Genomic DNA, 21,854 nt, shown 5'->3' with positions numbered 1-21,854 from the left:
TTTTTGTGCCCGTGTGTGCGTGCGTTCCCCGTCCCGTAGGTAGTCCGCATCTGTAGCGTGTGTTACTGCGTGGTAATAAAAAGCAAAATGTGCTCAAAGTATGTCTGCTTATCTTTGGAGAGGTGTGGGGGGGAGCCGCCCCCCATTGCCCACCCCAGAAATGTCCCATGAGGATGTGGCCATGGGGACTGTGGTGCCATCGGATGGTGTCACCATGGGGTTGGCTTGCATGGGACTGATGGATGCAGGAGAGCTCGTCCACCGTGGTGGCATCTCAGCAGCATCCCCTCCTCCCAGGTTGGGTGTCAGGGAGGTGACACGGTGACAGAAAGCAGAAGGGGGGTGACTGCAGGTATGACAGGTATGTGGTGCTCGGGGGCTGGCTGCTGTCACACCTGCACTGGGTATTGGATGTCAAGGGAGGGGCCGTCCCACAGTGACATCGGTGCGGTGAGAAATGGGGTACAGGGGGCTGGAGAAGCCCCAGGCACTGCTGGAGCCCCAGAATTTGGGTGGGGGGAACGAGGGTCCCACCTGCATCTCCCCAGGAAAGGACGTTTATAACCATCATATATATATAGAATTATCATTAAAGTTGGATCATGGGATCGTTAAGATTGGAAAGGACCTTTCAGATCATTGAGTCCAACCATCAACCCATCGAGTCCAACCACCAACCCGCTGGGTTGATTTATGCATATCATGTATGAGATACACGTACAAATAAGTATGATAGACACAAATATAATAATGAAATATGATATACTCAAATATAATAGTTAAATAGAGAGATACGTAATAATTCCTGCCGTTTGGAAAGGGGCTCCCCTCTCCTTATGTGCAAAGGGAAAAGCCACATCCCCAGAGCAGTTCCCCTCTGCAAACAGCACATAAAACATTAAAAGCCCCAAATCTGTGTTGACCCTTGCATCAGTGTGATTGGCCACGCTGAGCTCTGAGTTGGGACCCAGAGTTTGCTCCCAATTTCCCCAATACCCAAAGAGACCCAAATTTTGCTCCCATCTGCCCAATATCCACCCAGACCCAAATTTTCCTGTCAATCCCCAACAGGACCCAAATTTCGCTTCCACCCTTCACCCATCCCCGAGTGCTGCCATAGCCAACAAAGTCTTTAAATGCTTTTATTCCAGACACGTCCAAGTGTTACACAAAGTGTTGCGGTCGATCAATCTGTTGAGAAGGTTAAAAAGAGACTGTGTGCGTTTGGGGGCCGTGCCGGGGTGTGCGGCTGGAAGACGTGGCCGGGAGCGAAGCCCCCGAGGCAGCCGTACGGAGCCACCAGGATGTCACAAGGGGCTGATTCCTAACGGGAATCAAGGAGGTGCCGGGGGCTGTGAGTGGGAACCCGGCGTAACCTGAGGTCTGCGAGGGCGACGGCTCCGGTTGCGTGGGGATGGAGAGAAATGATGAGCGTGGAGCGGAAAGGAATGGAGCCGTGCCTGAGCTCGTGGAAGGAAAAGTGAGAAAGGAAGGCAAAGCAGATAAACAGCTCAAAGAAAAAAAAAAATCCCCCATTAGCAGTTTTGGGTTGTGAGAGCACACGGGATGTGAGAGCGCATAGGACAAAGGCGTAGAATATTTGTATCGTAGAATCACAGAATCACAGAATGGTTGGGACCTCAAAGATCACAGAACCACAGGACAGCTTAGGTTGGAGGGGGTCTTAACGATCATCCAGTGCCAACCCCCTGCCATGGACAGGGTTGCCAACCACTGTATCAAGGCTGCCCAGGGTAGAAGCAGGGCAAGGACCTACTGGGGCTGTTGTGCCACACGTTGGTACCCACTCCTGCAAGGGAAATCCAAAGGGATGTGGTTGGCAAGATCAGACCCGGTTACTTCCTAAAACTCATTCTGTAGGAGGAAGGAACCAACCACTGAGCTGTGGGCTCGCTTCCCAGCCCCATGGCCCACTGTAGGGCCAGGGCCAGGGGTAACAGCCCATGGGGAGCAGCCCAAGGACACTTCTTCCAGGAGGGAATCAAACTTCTTGCTGGCACCTTTTGCTGCAACCTGGTCCTCATTATTTCTTAATTAACATATCCAAGAAATCAATTAGCTGCGACATTTCTAATTAAATACTACTGGAGATGATCATCTCATTATTATTATCTGCTGAGGTGAACAACTTGATGTGTGAGGTGGGTTTTTTCCTTCCCATTTCTTCCAGTTCCCCAATTATAGGAAATAATAAATGCAAATGGTTGGGTTGTTCTCGCAAACCCAAGGCTCCTTTTGTACATTAGGAGAGTCGAAGAGATTAATTAGCTATTAAGAGAATGTGTATAATGTTATCATTAGCTCTTTTTTGGCACAATTTGCTGTCCTAATAAACAGTACTAATGTGCTATCGCTTTCCAGTGCCATGCTTTTCATTTCTCAGGCTGTACCAAGAGTTAAGCTCCATGCTGAGTCAACTTTTTGATCGAAGCCAAATTGCCAACCTTGAGCTCCTGGGCAAAGCACAAGAAGGACAAGGATGTTTCCCAACAGTGACAGCAGTGATTTCGGTGTGCCATGGTCAAACCATGGGCTTTGCAGGCTGGTGCTTCCCCAAAGGTCAGGTCGGTGTCTGCAGAACCACTCTGCTGCTTTTGCAGCAAGGGTCTCAATGCTGCAATGGCTGTGGGAGCTGCAGAAGCTTTGGTGGAGACCTCTGAACCTCGTGGTGGGGACACGGCCACGCTCGTGTTGCCCAAAGGGGACCACACATCCACCAAAATGTGGTGAGCATCCTCCTGCACGTGCCTTGTGCAGCTCCCATGGCTCCCATGGCAGGGGACAGACCAATGGACAACAAGGGGACAGGCAGTAGGGTTGGAGCCCAACTCCAAAGTTGGGTTTCAACTCTGCTGCCCTTATATATATATATAAGTATAAAAAAAAATTACATATATGCAATGCACCTACAGTCAGCACAATGTTCTGGGAGATGCAGAGCCAAACCTCATCTCTCCAGCCCCATAGCACACCCCACAAGCACTGCTGACACACGTGTAGGTACTCTGCAATGCAACGGCCGTGGAGGATTTTGGAGAAGTTTAGGAACTGTGCAGGAAAAGCCCCTTTGCTTTCCAAATGCCAGGCTGAGCTGGAAGAACCAAGAGCTTGGGAAAGGCTGGGTCAGGAGGCAGAAGGGTCTTTCTCAGCAGAAGCTTTCCACTCCATTTCCCGATGAAATAAAACAAGTTTGATGGGATTTGTACAGGACATGACAAACCCGGGCTCATTTAGACTGTTGTCACTTGTTGGGCTGCGCAGCTGGGTTTGACCCGAGCCGTAATCCCCAAGTGCTGCTCTTCTGACATCCCTGAGGCCACTCCTTGCCCACGGAGCAGGATCTCTCTCTCATATTCCATAGGGCAGAGTGTATTAGGAACCCTGCAGCCTGCTCTCCTCCAAGCAGCGCTGTTGGCATTGCATGCTGCCTGCTCACCCCCCGCCGCACATCACTCGCTCCATCTGCAGACCCTGCAGGTAGCTGGAGCTCACTAGCTTTGATCAGTAATTACGATGCAAGACCAAATCCTTGCACAAACCATCCCACTACAAAGCCTCGGTCACTTCCCTCCCCAAAGAAGAAAAAGACTGAGATCAATGAGTTTTGCAGCATTGCAGCAGAACGGATGCGGCAGCCTCAAAACCCACCTTGGAGGCATCTGGTCCACTCAGCTTTGGGCTCAGTTACACCATCAGAGCCAGCACGTATTTAAGCATACATTAAGCACGTGCTGACTGTACATTCATCTGATCTAGTGCATTAGAAGAACTCTGCTGGGTCAAATCCAGCTGTCCCTCATGCAGGTGGAAATGCAGAACTGCTCCATGAGCTCAGCACTCCCACCAGCACCAGGGACCGGGAGCTGTTTTGTCAGTAGAAAGGATGGGGAGAGCACTGCTGGCCTCTCCTCCCCTCCACGTTGGCATGGATGTCCACAAAACTCTCATTTTCGACGTGCAATTATTTGATCCACACCAGTATGGGGACAGAATCTGCTGTGCAGCCCCCACTCCCATACATTGCAACGCATCCTTTCGTATACATTCTCTGTCAGTGTACATTTGGTTTCCCCTGCTCCCCCCACCCTCCCCCAGCCCCAACGAGTCGGCATTGGCATGATGGCAACCATTGCATTTGGCCGTGCTCATCACCACCACACCTCGAGCCCTGTAATGACCTCAGTGGCCACAATCCAACTCTGCTCTTTATACTTTTGGATAAAAGATACTGGAAAGCCAAATTACAGCCCCAAACTCAACTAGGAGGAGGTTTGTGGGGCCACGGGACCACACACCTGGGTGAGATGTGGCTCCTGTACCCAGCAGTGCCCCATCACTGCATTCAAACAAAGGACAAGTGGACTCAAAGTGGAGCAGCTTCACTAATCCCTCATGGAACCCTACCCAGGTAGCTCAGACTGCCTTATTCACAGAGAGGACAAACCCCACCCATTTTGCTCAAAGATCCCATCCCATGCAGGGCACGTTGGCTTTCCAGGACTTTGAACCCCTTGCTGATGTGCTGGGTGGCAGCTGGGGCTGTGCTGACAAGGAGTCGATACAAGATACTTATCAAACACCCTATCAAGAGCTTCAAAGCCACGCACCCGTCGGTCTCTGCAGAATGACTTTTGTGCAGTGTCAGCGCTGTGATTTAATTTGCATTGAAAACAAAATTTGCTGGGTGAAGCCTACTCCCATGTAATTAGGTATAGCCATGTAACCATCCCGTAAACTTCCCTCCATGCAGTGCTAGAAGTTTAGAGATCAATCCTCTGCTAGTCGTCTAAAGTGTCTGAATGTAGTTTCTGGCTGTTGCTAAGTTAAAACTTTTAATGTTAATTTTGTTGAGTGGTGTGAGAGGTGTCAGTTCTCCAAAAGTGTTACCCCACTCCCGCTCTCTGGGAGCAGTAGGACTATCGCTGAGCTCTAGGATTTGTGTTGTCTCGCTGCTGCGTTCTCTCCCAGTTGACATCTCACTTTTCCCCCTCTCCCTGCCCAGATCTTCTGGGTGGAGGGGTGTGCAGCTCCCACTTACAACCCCTTGTTGTAGATGACGGTCTTACTGGGGGTGGCCATTGCGATCTCCGGCTCCAGGCGAGACGTCTCGATCTACGGAAGCAGAGCAAAGTCAGGGTCAGCACCATGGAGATGGACAGAGCCATACATTAACCACAGAAATGTTTGGAAAGGACTCTTCAAGGCCATCTGGTCCCACTCCCTGCAATGAACAGGGACACCCACAGCTTCACTGGGTGCTCAGAACCCCATCCAGCCTGACTTGGGTGTCTCCGGGGATGGGACGCCACCACCTGTCTAGGGAATCTCTGCCAATGCATCACCACCTTTACTGTAAACAACTTATTCCTGACACCCAGTCTAAATCTCTTTTAGTTTGAAACCATTTCCCCACGTCCTCTCTCAATACGTTCTATTAAAGAGTCCCTCCCCTTCTTTAGCAGGGTCTTTAATGTGCTTTACTCCGACTGAGCCTCAAACCACCCCTGTTCAAATGGACTTACATTGCACCAAATGATGCCACTCTCTGCTTGGCAACCTTTTACAGAGTGTACAGGAGCAACACACAGATCCCACCCACCATTTTCCAGGAGAAATCCTTTCATTTTCCAAAGTCAGGGCTCCCGGCACTCTCCAGCAAGAAGAGTCACAGCTGAACTCTGGGTGGTTTGGTGTCACCAGTGTGAGACCAATTCCCACAGCCTGGAGGTGTTCAATCATAGAATCACAGAATCATAGAATGGCCTGGGTTGAAAAGGACCACAATGCTCATCCAGTTCCAACCCCCTGCTATGTGACAGGGTCACAACCAGCAGACCAGGCTGCCCAGAGCCACATCCAGCCTGGCCTTGAATGCCTCCACAGCCTCCTTGGGCAACCTGTTCCAGTACATCACCACCCTCTGAGTGAAAAACTTGCTCCCAGTATCCAACTTAAACCTCCCCTGTCTCAGTTTAAAACCATTCCCCTTGTCCTGTCAAGGACCATGGTACTGAGGGATTCGGTTAGCACACATGGTGGGGATGGGTTGGGCTTGATGACCTGAGAGGTCTTTCCCAACCTTAATGATTCTGTGATTCTAGCATCTGTCTTCCCATTACTACCATTTGTGCAGCCTAGACCTCACACTCAACATCTCCAGGAAGTGCTCTGATGTACAATAGAGAAACAACAGTGCGTTGTCCCTACTCCTTCCCCCATCCCCACGAAATTCCCATCCCCTTGCTACACTTTCCCAGCTGGATTTCCAGGAAGCTCTTCATCACACTGCGTCCCCAGGAGGAGCTGGGTGCCCCCGTGCCCAAATGGGACAGGGAGCCTCACGCCATTCGACTTTGGGAAATCCCACCCATCCAATGGGTGCTGCTGCTGACACAATGCGAGGAGCCCACGTTAAAAATCGAAATGCTTTTGAAAATGTTTAACCTAGTTAGACAAATTAGCAAAAATTTGTGCAAAACAATTTAGGTATTTAAAATATTCAATGTTTTTAAAAACTGGAAAAACTGTTCTTAGCTTTCAGCTGCAAAAACCCAACAAAATATAACATCAAAGCAATCTTAACATGAGGTGCAACATAACCCTTCAGCAAAGCTGTTAAACAGCTACTGAAGCATCATGGGAAATAGCACTTCATTTATTCAAATGCACATATGTCAGGTTTTTGCACCATATGTCATTCCAAGCTATTTACAGTAATAATTAAATCTTAATCAACGTTTAACCTCTGTAAAATGTTTGAAGGGATCTAATCACCCTTCAGACTGCACTAATGAAGGAGAAATATATAAACATAAAAAGAAAATGATGCATAGATAGCACACCAGAAAGAACAGTAATTGCAAAATTGTATTTCTTTTAAATATAATCAGCAAATTATGTAAAGTAAGCCAACGAGTATTTTAAGTGAAGACATCTTGGGTGTCAGAGGTGTGATCAGCTAATTTTGTACTGCTATCCATAACAGATGTAGCATATTTTCTTTTCGTGCCATTATTAGCAACTTCACCATTTCTTTCTGTGCCGAAACACAAAGTGAAGCATTGTGATGGGAGAGCACCCAGCAAAGGTAGAGGAGAGGCAATTCTCACGTCCAACAGCACTGACAGGATCCATTTTGAGGGAGGATTAACTCTGATCTGCCTGGCTCTGACACAGCTTTTCTTCCCATTGTTTTCTTTTCCTTCTTCCAAACACAGAGGGGAAAAGCTCCTAGGCACTGAAGTTGGGTGTTTTCACCCACCAGTATGAAAACATCGTGGTGAGAGGAGCTTACCAATGACTTGGGGTTGGGTAGACCAACCCTGACCAGTTGGGCGGCCCAACCCTGACCAGTTGGATGTCAGTTGGCAGGGCTTAGGGGCAGGGCAACAGCAAAACCCAGACTGTGGTTGAGATATCTATACAGAAGGCAAACGGAGAGCCACAGAATCATAACATGGGACCTCTGGGTCCATGAGCGTTGGACTTGCTCTCCAAAGGAAGCCCCACTGGACCCCAGATTAGAGGTCTGAAAGCAATTTCTACAGGGAAATGATGATGGCCTGGACGTGTTGAATCAAGAAGAGAGAAGTTGAAGGTATAGGCACATGCAAGGAGAAGAAGTGTATTGGTCCATTCATACTGCAATGGGATGCAACTCGAAAAGCAGTGAGGAAGACTCAAGTTGGGCAGCAGAAAGAGCATCCAAGAGGGAAGGAGTATCTCAACCAGATGTTTGGAGAAGGGTTGGTGGCTCTGAGGTGGGAAAGTTTAAGCACAAATCAGATGAAGCTCAGCAAGAATGGCTGGTTTGGAGATGAGTGTTACAGAGCTCACCTTAGCCCCTTTCTGAAGTATAGGAAGATGTGAAATAACTTTACTGGAGAGTGACTGGTTGAACTGGAGCAAACTGCAGATCCATTTCTGTTTGACTTTACTAAAGCAGATACAAAGACATGGAATTCCTGCTCTAGAGTCTCAGCTACATGAGCTCCAAGGGGTGTATCCCCACCAAGGAGGCAAGCACAGGAGGCACAGGAGGGACGAGTTACAAAGCACTACTGGCAGATCTGTTCATAAGAGTACTGGGAATTATTGATTCCTCACCCTGTGAAATCAAATGCAGAACAATTCATTCTTCCAATTCATCAGTTTCCTGCTAAAAATTGATATTTTCCTTATTTTGGTGCAGATTGCTGTTGTAGCTGCCCAGCATCCCGGACCCGCTCAGCCAACCTTCCTCTGGACTTCATGAGAGAGCATGGAGCCTTTATGCCATGTTTCTTTTGCCTGAACTTCAAAGAAGACCCTCAGCAGGGTCTTTCTTGGTCATGACCATGATGGCAACTCCTCTAACAGGAAATGGCCATCATGAATGGTTCTCCAAGGAATAGGTTCTACACTAAATGATAGGATCTGTCTCAACCTACATGGGGCAATCCTGTCCTTCCAAACTAAGCACCCACATGGGAACTGTGTCCATCCTCTTCCTCCCAGTGAGGAAGATCTACTTGTGCTGGGTCAAAGGATGCAAAGGACCAGCACCAAGATCCCTAAAAGAAGTGGGTCTTCAACAATGACACCAGAAGAGCAAGAGGGATCCAAGCTCACAACCAGTATATGGGGAAACGTGGTGTATGAAGATCACTGCTGGAGAATGATGAGAAAGGGCTGGTTTGTGGGGAAAAAAAACAGGTTTTGAGGCTGATGCAGCCATCAGTGCAGCACTGACCTCTTGTTATCCTGGTATATCAGCATAGGGGATGATATAACGTTAGAATCACAGAATCATTAAGGTTGGAAAAGAGCTCTAAGAACCCCAAACCCAGCCCCACCCCACCAAGCCCACTGACCACATCCCTCAGTGCCACGTCTCCGTAGCTCTGGAATACCTCCAGGGATGGTGACTTTACCACCCCCCTATGCAGTCTGTACCAGTGCCTGACCACTCTTTCAGAGAAAAAAATTTCCTAATATCCAACCTGAACGTCTCCTGGTACAACTTAAAGCCATTACCTCTCATCGACTAGTTAACTGGGAGAAGAGGTCAACTCTCACCCTGCTACAACTTCCTTGCAGGTCACTGCAGGGAGCAATAAGGTCTCCCCTGAGCCTCCTCTTCTTCAGACTCAACAATCCCAGCTCATTCAGCTTCTCCTCATGAGGAAGGGGCAATTGCTGCATTTCCCAAGAGGATATTGAAAGCTTTGCTACAGAGGCAAGGACATCCTCGCTGGGGACATGGCCAAAACAGATCTCCAAACACAACCACAAAAGTGGCACTGCAAAGCCACTGAGAGCTGGAGGATGCCCTTCATTTCCCTCCAGCACATAACCAAGAAAGCAAGAACAAAACAAAAAGTGGTGATCTTATTTAAGCAATAGTTTATAGCCCAGCATCCCCCAGGTGATGCAGGCTGACCTGGTGAAATCTACCCAACAAAGCCAAAGAAGGGCACCGCGAGAGGTGGTTCCCACCACGCACGAGCTCTCTTCCCCCCATCCCTGCCTTGCAGTGGGAGCCTCTCTCTTCTCATCAGCACAGACAAGGCTAATTGGGGTGATAAAGAACTGGCTCCGAGTGCTGGCGTGGGCTGGAGGAACAAATGGTGCGGTGGTCACAGCTGGTGCTGCGGAGACGGGAGGGAGCGGGCGCAAGGCTCCGGCGGTTCCGCCAGCCCGGGGCTGTGAGCAGGGCTGTGTGTGTTTTGCATTTGCTGCTGACACGGGTGTAACGTACATGCGCGTCCGGTGAGGCAGAAGCAGGCAGAAAGCAGATGCTTTTTGTTTGGGGTTGATACTCATTTCTATCCCAGCTCGGGAAAAGGTGTAGAAAGGAATGTGCTCCTCCGAGTGCAGGGAGAGAGATAGGTCTAGGCTCGCTGCCAGGGATCCTGCGACGATATGGAAGGCAGCTAGGGGAGACAGGAGCAGATGGATTTGGCATACAGCTCATCGCTCAGCCAAAAAGAGGAGGGGGGGGAAGAAGAAGGAAGAAAGCAGCCAGTTTTGGCAGGGGGAGGGCCAGGCAGCCTGGCGGATGCTGCATCTGGAGGAGGAGGAAGGCACGACGGGGCTGGTCACTGCGTTGCCACACTGAGGGTTGGTCATGGCTTGTTGGGTCCTCAGGGCCCTTCCAGGAGCCCTTTGCCACCTTCTCCTTATAGAGTTATAGAATACCTGGGTTGGAAGGGACCGTAAAGCTCACCCAGTTCCAACCTGCTGCCATGGGTTGGGTGCCCCCCTATCAGATCAGATCACTCATGGCCCATCCAGCCTGTCTTTGGGCACTTCCAGGGATGGGGCACCCACAGCTCTCTGGAACCTTTGCCATCAAGTCCAACTCCTGGTCCAACATAGGATCACACAAAATCAAAGAACCACAGAATCATTAAATTGGAAAAGATCACTAAGATCATCAACCATCCCACCATCAGTTATCACCACCATGCCCACCAGAACATGTCCCATGCCCCAAACCCAACCTCTGACAGCAGTGTCCCAATGCTCTCTGAGCTCCAGCAGCTCAGGGCCATGCCTACAGCCCTGTGGAACCTCTTCCATGCACATCAAGTGCAGAACCTTTTCCTAACATCCAGTCCCTTGGATCCTGTTGCTGCCACCAGAGAGAACCAAGGCCACAAGACAACTCCGCTCGTAGCTTGGTGCAACCACAGTGTGAAACCACCGAGCTCTTTCATGGTGGGTCACACCAACCCCTTCCACCATCAACAAATGCCCACCTAACGCAGCTCTGCAAGCAGCAGAACCTCATTACTCTGGTTTATCACACTTCATCAGGGTCAAAAACCAATTTCTTGCCCGAATATTATTCTTTCAGATACTTTAGATCTTCTTTTCATTGACAGCAGCTCCTAGTCCAGCAGTTTGCTCCAACTGATGCTGGAATGTTTACACCAAAGGTGCATTTTGGAGACACTGCCTGAAATTGATTTCATCCCCATTTTCTCCACCCTGCATGAAACAACAAGGAGGGAAGCAGAACACTTGGCTGTGCTGGCTCCTGGGGCCATTGTTTCAGAAGGTTTCTGTTTTTTGTCACGGATGCTGTGACCACCAGCATCCATCCCATGTTCTCTATGGGTCAAAAAGAAAAACAGAGGCTCTTTTCAGACCCAGATGGAAAAGGGTTTGAATGTGGCCACACACACACACAGCCCTCTACAACATCTGTTACAGGCAAAGTACGTCAGTGGCAGAGCTCGTGCCACAAGCTATTCACATTCTATCACATCTGCTGACACCTCTGCACCGTCCCCTGGAAACGTCACTGCTTTTAGCAAAGCACGAAATGCAAAGTGTCAGCAGCACCTTGGGTGCCATGGGGCTTCTGCACTGCAACGAGCAGGAATATCCTCATACTCAACAGATGTTCGGATAGAGATGTGCAATTGAGACAGCTACAGCTTAAGATGTTACCGTCCTCACCTTAAATGGGAACAACTGACCCTGCCCTGAAGCAGAACAGGAGAGTCTGCATGATTTAAGGGTCAGTTATGGGACAGCACCTTCATTAAGGGGGGGGGTTGCCTCCAGCTCTAAGCGCACGCAGCTGCCAATGCACGGAGCTGCAAATGAGCTCATCACAGCTTCTCTAGGAGAAAAATTATGTGTTGCTTTTACATCAGAAGTAAGCAATCGGGAAGGAAAAAAGGGAAAGGCAGCATTTTAGGCTCCTGCCCATCCAGGGTGGAGCAGAGCAGTCTCAATGCCATGAGCTCCCACTGCCCAGCAGCACACCAATTTCCGGCGCTGTAGGAATGACTGATGGCAGCGGTGTCAGCAGGTGGGATGATAACACAGGGCAGCAGGCACCTAGGGCTGCTCCGGGTGCTGGGCATGTCCCTGCCTGTAACACAGCTATTCAACAGCCATATTTCAACCCTCAGCTCCTGCCCTCGACCTGGTCACCAAGGCACAAAGCACCCCACGATGCCAAAGAACCCTCCTGGTGTCACACAGGAGGACGTTGGTGATGAGCAGGATGCTGGGATGAAAGGAACACATTCCCAGCGGTTCAGCCTTGGGCTTGGTTAGCACTGGGCTCTGCGCAATGTGTTCAAACCTTCCAGACTCCTAGAAGGACTGAAAGATCAGTCCCCTCAACACCAGCTCCAAGACACTGAAAACTGAGGGGTCCAGTTGTCCAGGGAAGGAGAGGATTGCCTACAGCACCACCATAGAATCACCATACAATAGCCTGGGTTGAAAAGGACCACAATGATCATCCAGTTCCAACCCCCTGCTGTGTGCAGGGTCACCAACCAGCAGACCAGGCTGCCCAGAGCCACATCCAGCCTGGCCTTGAATGCCTGCAGGGATGGGGCATCCACAGCCTCCTTGGGCAACCTGTTCCAGTGCCTCACCACCCTCTGAGTGAAAAACTTCCTCCTCATATCCAACCTAAACCTGCCCTGTCTCAGTTTAAAACCATTCCCCCTTGTCCTATCACCACCCACCCTCACAAACAGCCGTTCCCTCTCCTGTTTACAAGCTCCCTTCAAGTATTGGAAAGCCACAATGAGGTCTCCCCAGAGCCTTTTCTTCTCAAAGAGAAGCAGCCCCAAGTTTTAAAACAAGCAAGCAAATAAATACAGGTTTTAAATAACAAGACCAAAAAAAAGCCATTACCTAAAACACAACCCTGAGAACTCCCCACTGCAGAGGTGAGGGCTCTGTGGGCTCTGTGGGCGTTCCGAAATTTCCCTCTTGATGGAAGTGAGCAATTAGGCTCATCCTAGCCAGAGCCCCTCCAGCAGTTGTGTTGAGGAAGAGAGCATTTGTTGCTGCTTGGTGAGAATGCTGAACCCTGCAATTCTCCAGCTATTAAGGAGGAGCTCAATAGCTGTTCAGGATTTAGGGCTATTCTTACCGCTTTAAAGAAGCAAAGCAAGCTCCTCAGGAGCCCAAACCTTCATAGCACTTCCTTCCCTTGAAGGACCAACAGCCTCATTAGAAACAGGCTGCTAGATCCAAATGATTTAAAAAGCAATTACAGATAATTATATACACTCGTGCTTGGGAAATGTGATTAATAACCCATTCTCTGCAGTAACAACCAAGCAGGCAAGTCTGGACAACTGGTCGCCTTCCTCTGCTCCTATCCTTGATGGCTCACTTGGAGCAGTTGGAGGAAAGGTTGTTTCAGATGAGCTAAAATGGATGTCTGTGAGCATGCAGAAAAGGATTTATGCAATAACTGGAGACAGGGGTAAGCCAGGGAAGTGCCATGGATGGAGCCTGCTGCCCCAAATAAAGACCAGCTGCTGGTGATCAATAAAAGAGCCCAAATTTTCAGACTGGGTAGTAGAAGGAAAGGAAAGGCGTTGGCTTTCAGGCCAAGCAGGAGCTTGGGGGATTGCACGGAGCAGAGAGTGGGACCGTGTCTTTGTGCTGCCCTATAACAAGGGCAGGAATCCCAGGGGCAGCAGTTTGGAGCTGCTGCTCTGTTTACAAGAGGTGCTGCTGAAAGGTGTCCTGAAGAAAGACAGTAATTAACAGGCCTGGAAAAAAAAAAATGGCTTCTTTCCACAAAGTGCCTTTTAAGTATGTTTTTTTGAGCCACTTCAAGGGTTAATGTTTAGCTGTTTATCCGGAGTTGTCGGATGTCAGCTCTTTCTTTTGACTCCTAATGGCTTATAGCCATCAGGAGGTGAAGACTCCTCAAAAGAGATGGTGTCAGGAATGTTTTTTTATGCCCACCAGCACCCACACACCTGCAGGAGCCTGTGCTTGCAGGATAGATAGTTTACATACTTGAACCTGTATCCCAGGGACAGAGATATAAACATGAAACCAGATCCCATCCGACACCGCTGCTGCAGCCCCTGGGCAGTACAAAGGAGTCCATTCTCCCACACCCACTCCAATGACCACAAAAAACACCTTGGCTTGAAGCATTGCTTCTCACTACCAGCTTTGCTGGTGCAGGGTCTGATTTTAGGGCTGGCTCCCGTGAATTTTGGTGGTGAAACAAAGGACCGCTCTCACGAGCAGACTTCAAAAAGCCGTCACAAATCAAAGCCCCTCGGACAGGGAAGGTGAGAACAAAGGCAGAGGCTCCAAATCAATCAGAGCACTGCTCACTCGTGACCTTCCCCACCCGAGGGATGTCACCGAGCCTCGTAATTACACTGCAAGGTGCAAACAGTTGTAAACCTCACCGCTGCTATGTGATGACCCCAGAGACCAGATCCTTCCTGCAAGCAGAACGTGTGTCCATGTTCTTCCCAAAGCTTCTGCTCAGACCAAGCCCTCCGTGCCCTGCTAAGCCACCAGCAGTACCAGCACTGGCAGGGATTCGGGTGGCAATGCCCCCTGCTACAAAAAAAGAACTCAAATGTTCTTTTCCTGAAAGTAACGTTTGGATGAGATTGAAACCTTCCACCAAAATTGGCAGTTCAGCTCAGGGTCAGGTTCACGTTTCTTGCTCACCCCTTAGGTTGAAGCTCAGAGCAATGGTTTCAACTCCTCTTGCTCAGGAGGTTGCAGACGTCACACAGTCACCTTCTTGGCATGGACTTGGTGGTGCCATGGGACTGAAGTCCTGTGTCCCCACGCCAGTACTGAGAGAAGGGCTGAAATCAAGGCAGAACTGGATACGGGGCACTGCTCCCATGGACAGACATGGCAAGGGGCTGTGGTTTGGTCTGGGACAAGGAATAACCCGCTGCAAAACGAGTTAACGATGAACACTTCAGCCCCCAGACTTCAGGTCCTTGCCCATGCTGGCAGCTCTGACAGAAGTACAAGACAGATGTCCTTGCTTTGTGGTCGCCAGTCTCAAATGATCAAGCAAAGGCTAAAGAGATCTCTGCACTCCCCTGCTCAGCTGAGGCATGGTCCTGTCGTGCTGAAGGAAGACATGGCTCTTCTGCAATTCAAGACAAAGGTTATGGTCCTGTAATGCCAAATATCAGTTCAGAAAAGCCCTGTGAGTGACAAATGGAATTAAACTAGAGAGATTCCAGAACAAAACTAACAACTACCTGAATACTTATAAATGGTCTATACCTATGGGATGCATTGGCATAGACCAACAGGAGCCAGAATCAATGCTGAGGCTCTGGGGACAACAGGTATATCCACAAGGGCTAACAGTGGGCACGGTGCTGATGATGGGTAGGTGGTTGGACTTGATGACCTCAGAGGTCTTTTCCAACCTTCTATCAATAAGGCTGGGCCAGTAACCCAGCTTGTGCTGGGTTTACAGGTAGAGATCTAGTTAGTTTGAGACTTCCATGGGCTGTTATTTATTTTAAAAGACAACCTAGCAACCCGCATTTGAGTTCTGTGCAATCATTTCCAGCCTTTGTGTGCAGTCACGGCAGTGTCATCCTGCTGCTCCCCAGCATCACCTCCTCTGCCAACACTTTCCCTTTCCAGTTGCCCTTTGTGTGAAAGGCACCACTCATTTGTCCTCCAACCTGACAGATATGAGTTCGTCCTCACCGAAGAACACTTGATGCATACCCTGTTAAGCATCACCCTTCATCTGTAGGCCAGAACAAGGCTCAACACATTTCTAAAGGTGTTCAAATTAGTCTCCAGCCTCATCAGCATTAAACCATGTAGTGCCATGTAAACCCTGGGGGGTTCTGCATAAGTAATGGGCATTAATGGGCTCACAAGAATCACCTCTACATTTTTAGTTCACATGGAAAATACAGATACTGTTGTCTATGTCACTAGTTACTTTGCCCTAACAGGAACAGTACATAGGGAAGAAACCTCAAAAGAACCTCTTAAGTCAACGAAGGAGCATCATCTGTGTGTCAGTAGGAAGCCAAAACCTCGGGGTATGGCTTGAATCTTCTTCAGTCCTTGGCAGACACATAGAGCTGAGCTTCCAGGCTCCTGCCAGTCCTTCAGAACCTCGTGCCATTTCTTCTTTTCTAGGCAGATTTCCTTTCAAGGTCAACCTCCATCCCAAGGGCAGACTTTGACCAACACACTCACGTTACCAAGCTCTCCAAAAACCATTCCTCAAACCCAAAAGCGAAGAAATACCACAGAACTTCTCACTTCTCAAACATTTTTCCCCATGGCAGCTGGCAAATCCTTTCCTTCGCTTCTCATCCAAGTTGGACAAAATTACTGCAGAGAATCCCTCTTGCTCCCCTCCCCCCATGCGATGCAATCCCAAGGGAGAAATGGTTTCATGGGGACCCCCTGCTGTCTTGCATCTGATTTCCCTCCTAAGTATGGTATAGGGAAGCGTCTCGAGGGCTATGGCTGTGACCTCCATACAGCTCTTTTGTCAAGTGCCATTTCATTAAAAAATCAGCCTTTTAACTGTGGACACATTTCAACCTCACCAAATCTGCTAATTATTGACAGTTGGTGAAGAGGAGATTTCACTTGTTCCTCCTGTTAAACTGCATCTAATTAGTAATTACTGGTTCACTGTCATCTTTACTGCAATAATCCCACTGCACATTGGCTCATTAACCTTTTGCTTTTCTAAAGCAGCCTGCCAACAAGATGAAGGCTAAAACAGATTGGAAAACAATAGCTCAGCCTTGGATTTTAGGCTGTTTATTCCCCTTGTCCTGGAGATCCAAAAGGAAGATAATTTTTAAGAAAAGGCTTTCAGCTGCAATCAGCCTAATTCCGGAAGATGGCTTGTTTTGCCCCAACTGGCTACCAAGACCCTTGAAACTCAACCTGTGGTGAGGGCACGTGTATGATGGCCAGTGGAAGGGTTTCCTTCCATCAACTCTTGTCTGAGCTCCACCTTTCACCTGGCTTTATCCTTATCACCATGACACTTGGCACGGGGCAAGGTAACCTCTGCAGCCCCCTGGAAACTCAACAGCATCCTCTTGGACGGCGAAAAATGAATGATCTGGATGAGCAGGGACCAAAGGGAGGAAAATCAGTGGAGCAACCCCATGGTTATTTCTTTTGCTGCTACACTGAATTTCATTTGCACAAGTCCCATTTTCAGTTTGGAACTGTCACAGCTGTTTCTATTGGCAGTGCATAGCTGAGTAGGAGTTGTCAGTGGGGATGCTGTAGGATAGGCGGCTAGAAGAGAGATTCCCCGGGGGGCATGGGAGGCAGTTCAAGGTTGTGGGCTAAATGCATTAACTAGATGATTCTCCTAAACTTAACAGCAGTGAGTTATTTAATGCATATTGATGTATTTAGGTGCTGGAGTTAACACTATGTTGGGATAAAAGCATGTTTCTGAGTGTCTTAAGCGTGCTCCGTCTCAAGGACACATGTCTTCATGGCTCACACTAAAGTTTTATTTTTATAAGGTGATCTTCAGCACCATAAGACCTAGAAAAAAGCTCTAATTTTGGCATGCCAGCAAAGGGGATTCCATCTGTACGAAATCAAGGATGACTGGAGGTATTAGCTAGGCCCATGAGAAGGTCTGGATGCATTCTTTTTCCCAGCATGTGAAGGCTGTTCGGCTTCAGATTTTTCATTTAGGTGATACTGATGCTTCTGTATGCAATCAGAGATGAATCTTGATTTCTCTTACGCTCCTTTAAAACAGAAGCCATGGCTGAGGCACTTTGCTATAAATCAGAATCAAAGCTGGGAAGAACACTCATTCAATGCCAGGACGTCATGCAACCAGAGCATGACCACAGTGCTCTGAGGTTGGCAGGTATTTGGCAAGCCAGGGAAGGGGCATTTAGCTGATGCTCGATAGTAAGTCTGTGTTTATATGGGACATACATTAGATCTATCACAAGGATTCTTAATTCTGCTTACAAACTCACCCCAAGTTTGAAACGTGCTCCGAATAAAGAGGATCAAATGTAGCCAGTCAAGCTCCCATGCTAAAAGAAGAACTTGATAACACATCAGCTTCTGTGTTTGCCCTCTGATTAAAGAAAACGGACTGCGAATGAGTGATTAAGGGCAGAATTTGGCCCATTTACGATTCCTGAAAGGCTTGCTGCTCAGACCACTATCATATTTTTGGAACAGAAAACACCTATTACATCTTGTCATTAATAATTTACTCCCTGAGCAGAGCTCATCACAACAGCATCATCTTGGTTGTGCTGTACTCACAGCTGCTTCACCTGCTGCAGTTACAAAGAAAAGCAAATACACACATGAATACACACATACTGATCTACGTACTCACAGAGAGAGGTCAATGCTCAAACATCCAATGGTTCTGGAAAGACTGTTTCAGGTCAGTTATTAGGTGGTCCCATGTGGAGCCAGGAGTCAGACACGATGATCCTTACGGGCCTTTTTCAACTTGGAATATTCTATGATTCTGTGATTCTAAGTCACTTGCTCTGATCACTTGAGCACCTCCGAGTTGCTGACCACTGGGGATACGTCAGCGAGACTTTGAGGAATGGGAGGAATGCCCTTACACATTTTCACACACATTTATAGTGATGCAAACCTAACAGGAAGACTGACCAGACAAAGGCTGCTTTGGAAAACCTGATTTCTTGGAGTCAAAAGATCTGAGGTCCGGCTGTGTGCACAGAGCTAACTCCAGCTGAGCAAGGACAAGACCCCAGCAGGTGAGGAGCTACACCATCAGCTGCAGTGGTTTCTGTTCAGTGACATGACGTGTGGGCAGGGAGCACGTCATTCTGTTTGATCTACTAATCAGCACTGATTCATGTTTACACTGCAGATAACATTTCATCTGCTTTTAGAAGGTCATTTTCAAGTGATGCTGTATGGTTTTCAGTATTGCCTGATGTCTGTAATTTGTATACCCTCTGAAGGAAGCTAAACCTTTATTTTTCTTGTGGATTCATATAGCTGTTAGCATCAACACCATTCTCCAAATCACAATATCAGATGCAATGTGATATAGACTATCAGTCACTCATAAAGCTCAGTACAAAATGCAAAAGGACCTTGTAAGCTTCATTTTCACATAAAGAACTGAGATAATGAATATAATGAAAACACTGAAAATGTGCTAAATCATACAGAATTTTAGGGTCAGTTTCTTGTCTATGTTGAAAGAATGATTTGGTTTGGCCAAAGTTTTTAAACACGTGTGTCATCAGTGAGAAAGGAGAAAATAACAAGGAGTGCTGCTAATGGTTTGAGAAGACACAGATTCTGAGAAAGTGGTAAATAATTGTGAGACTAAGATACAGAGACCTCAGAGAGCTTGCTTGGGGAACTGCAGAAAGGAAGTTGGTGTGTATCGTGCTATGGTCAAACCTGAAATTGTCTCTGGAAGCAATGAATGCATGGGACATCATTCTGGGGGATGAGTGGCAATGTTATTTCTGGGGTCAGTGACCACCTCCTGTGGTCTTGCCTCTTTGGTCTTCTCAAAGAGGGACTTTCAGGAAAGTCCACTGCTACCTTCGTGTGGATGAAGCTCCTTTCCCTGGATCCAGGAGCATAACACGGTGCTCAGTGTCCAAGGGGAACTATGGATATGTTCCTCCAAAAGTTGCTGGACCAGGAAAGAACCCTCAGTCCTTCATAATGAAAACCACTGAGCAGAACTTGGGATCACAGCAGACAACTGACGGACAGGAAATTAAAGCTGAGCTCATGCCAAAATGACTAACGCGTGCTGTGGATGTACGAACTCAAGCAGAAGCAAGCAAATCACACAGCCCTGTAACTGGTACTTGTGCAACTTCTTACTGGAATACCACGTCTGGTTCTCGTGGAAATGCTCCAAAAAGGATGTTGACTAATTAGAAAAAGTTTAAGAAAGAGCCACATGAATCATTAAAGCATCAGAAAACACGTCTTTTAGCAAGAGGCTCCAAGATTGAGGTATATTCTGTTTCTTAAACAGAAAATTAAGGGACAGTTTCATCTCAGTCTGTAAACAGCTAGAAGAACAACAGAAAATTTGTAATGTGTTTCTCAGCCTTGCAGACAAGTGTACAGCGAGATTCCCTGGCTGCAAGTTGGGGATAAACCCATCCAGAGAAAAACAAAAAAAAAAAAAAAGGAATTAACCAGTAGAGACCAATACCAGTACAACAGAAGTGACCAGTAGAGACCAATACAAATCAATTTTTGAAACAAATAGAACTTATATTGACATATTACCCAGGAGAGCAAAACAAGCCACAGCACTGATAAGACAATCTGAGACAACCCACTGCAGGAAGCAGTGCACTGACCTCAGACATCTGTGGGAAGAGACTGATGGCCAAGGGGAGGGCCAGGCCAAAAGCAGCGAGGCACACAAGGCTTTGGACTGGGAGAACCATCCGGGGACGGGACCTCAGAAGCGATGTCCTGGAAAGGAAAGACTCTGTTAAACCATTTTGCAGATTAATGAGTTCATGCCATCATCCAAACGGACGTTAGCGTTCCACCAGACCCACTGTTCTCCTCCACAGGTGGTGCAGGTTGCTCTTAGTGGGTCCTCCCAGCTGGTGAGAGCAAGTTCAAGCTCACCCACAGAAGATCCTAGAAGATGTCACAGAATCAAAGAATCATTCAGGTTGGAAAAGACCTCCAGGATCCCCAGACCCCATCCCAACCCACCCCACCATGCCCACTGCCCTCAGTGCCACACCTCCACGGTTCTGGAGCACCTCCAAGGACTTAAAACAGGATCAGTTCACACGTTTCTCCCATTTCAAACCATCCCACAGTGGAGCCAGCTGCACCCAAGGTGATCTGGCCATGGTCAGGCATTGCTTGCTTTAAGACTTTGCAGACTGTTGGGTGAGCAGAAGGAAATCAGACTCCTGAGAGACACTGTGAACATTGTCAGCCGTATCACACAGCCGTACTGCAAAAGGCATACGACTTTGTTAATGTGGTAATCAAGTAGTAAACTTGACAATACCTTAATTTGCTAAAAATGAAACATCTGCAGAGTGGCTGATAAGGATGCTTTAACACTAGCTGTCCTCGGGGGGTATCTATGAGTTCAGGAGCTGTTAAGAGCAAATGTGTAAAGATACCATGAGGTCAGGTTCTGATAATGACCCATTAAGTGACCCTTCTCATGCAATTAACACCGAAAGCCAGGAACAAGACCTTGCTAATAGAAGATGTCAATTTGTGTATATTTAGGGATACAGGATCTCAGACAGTTCACAGACACCAAGGGTGTCACATACAATTCAGTAGGGATTCGTTCTGAAGCTAGCTGCACCAAAACTGCATTGGGCATTCAACTTCTTTCTACCAATCCAAAACAAATGGAACTGAGACAGCAAATTGGTGGTGATTTTTGTTTGAGTATTCAGAGCGTTTTAGCAACATGGAGAGGCAGCCACAGTTGCTAGCTATGGCCTTGTTCCTTAGCCCCAGTGTCCATCCCCACTCTGACCATCCTGTGGATGCTGATGAGGGCATCAAACGTGGGCAGAAAGCTCCAGTTCAATGCCTTTCCACTGGGATGGCAGCACAAAAACACATCAGGCAACATTTCCCACACCAGGGCACGCCGTTAGGCTGGGGTAAAGCCTGGGTTATTTTGCAGGTGCATCTCCCTGTGCAGCCCATGCAAGCTAACAGCTTACCTCAACCCCCGCCTGCCCCGTGTTTACTGCAGGCTGCAAGCAGGCACCTGATGAATGACAACGGAGCAGCTGATGTGTGGGAACTCGTTACCCTGCTGTATGCTGTCTGTGTGTCTGCACACTCAGACTCTCCGCCCTTTGTTAGCAATCCTTGCTGAAAGCTGCCTTGAGAACTGGTGTAGTAAGGAGGGAAATGTGTAACAGGGAAGGCAAATGGGATCCAGAGCTCCTCAAACGTCTCAGCTCCTCGCTAATAAGCTATGGAGACACAGCTGATCCTATTGATTTGTGCTGTGAAAGACGGGCTTCTCTTTTCCAATACTCAGCTACTTTGTTTGGCACAGAACATGACCT

The 21,854-nt window shown here is 48.1% G+C and overlaps 1 protein-coding gene across 1 annotated transcript in view; it reads right to left on the bottom strand.

The window, feature by feature from the left end:
* Positions 1 to 4,834: 4,834 nt before the first annotated feature.
* Positions 4,835 to 21,854, bottom strand: part of LOC100543770 (sideroflexin-5) — a 40,882-nt gene continuing 23,862 nt past the window's right edge. The window contains exons 8-9 of the mRNA XM_031553301.1: positions 20,142 to 20,259; positions 4,835 to 5,133 (exon numbers count right to left, since the gene is read on the bottom strand). Coding sequence (XP_031409161.1) covers positions 5,056 to 5,133; positions 20,142 to 20,259 — 196 coding nt within the window. The 3' untranslated portion in view covers positions 4,835 to 5,055. The remainder of the gene's footprint in view (positions 5,134 to 20,141; positions 20,260 to 21,854) is intronic.

This window comes from Meleagris gallopavo, chromosome 4, assembly GCF_000146605.3.
Source record: "Meleagris gallopavo isolate NT-WF06-2002-E0010 breed Aviagen turkey brand Nicholas breeding stock chromosome 4, Turkey_5.1, whole genome shotgun sequence".
NCBI classification, from domain to species: domain Eukaryota; kingdom Metazoa; phylum Chordata; class Aves; order Galliformes; family Phasianidae; genus Meleagris; species Meleagris gallopavo.
This window is presented reverse-complemented; position numbering and strand designations above follow the sequence as displayed.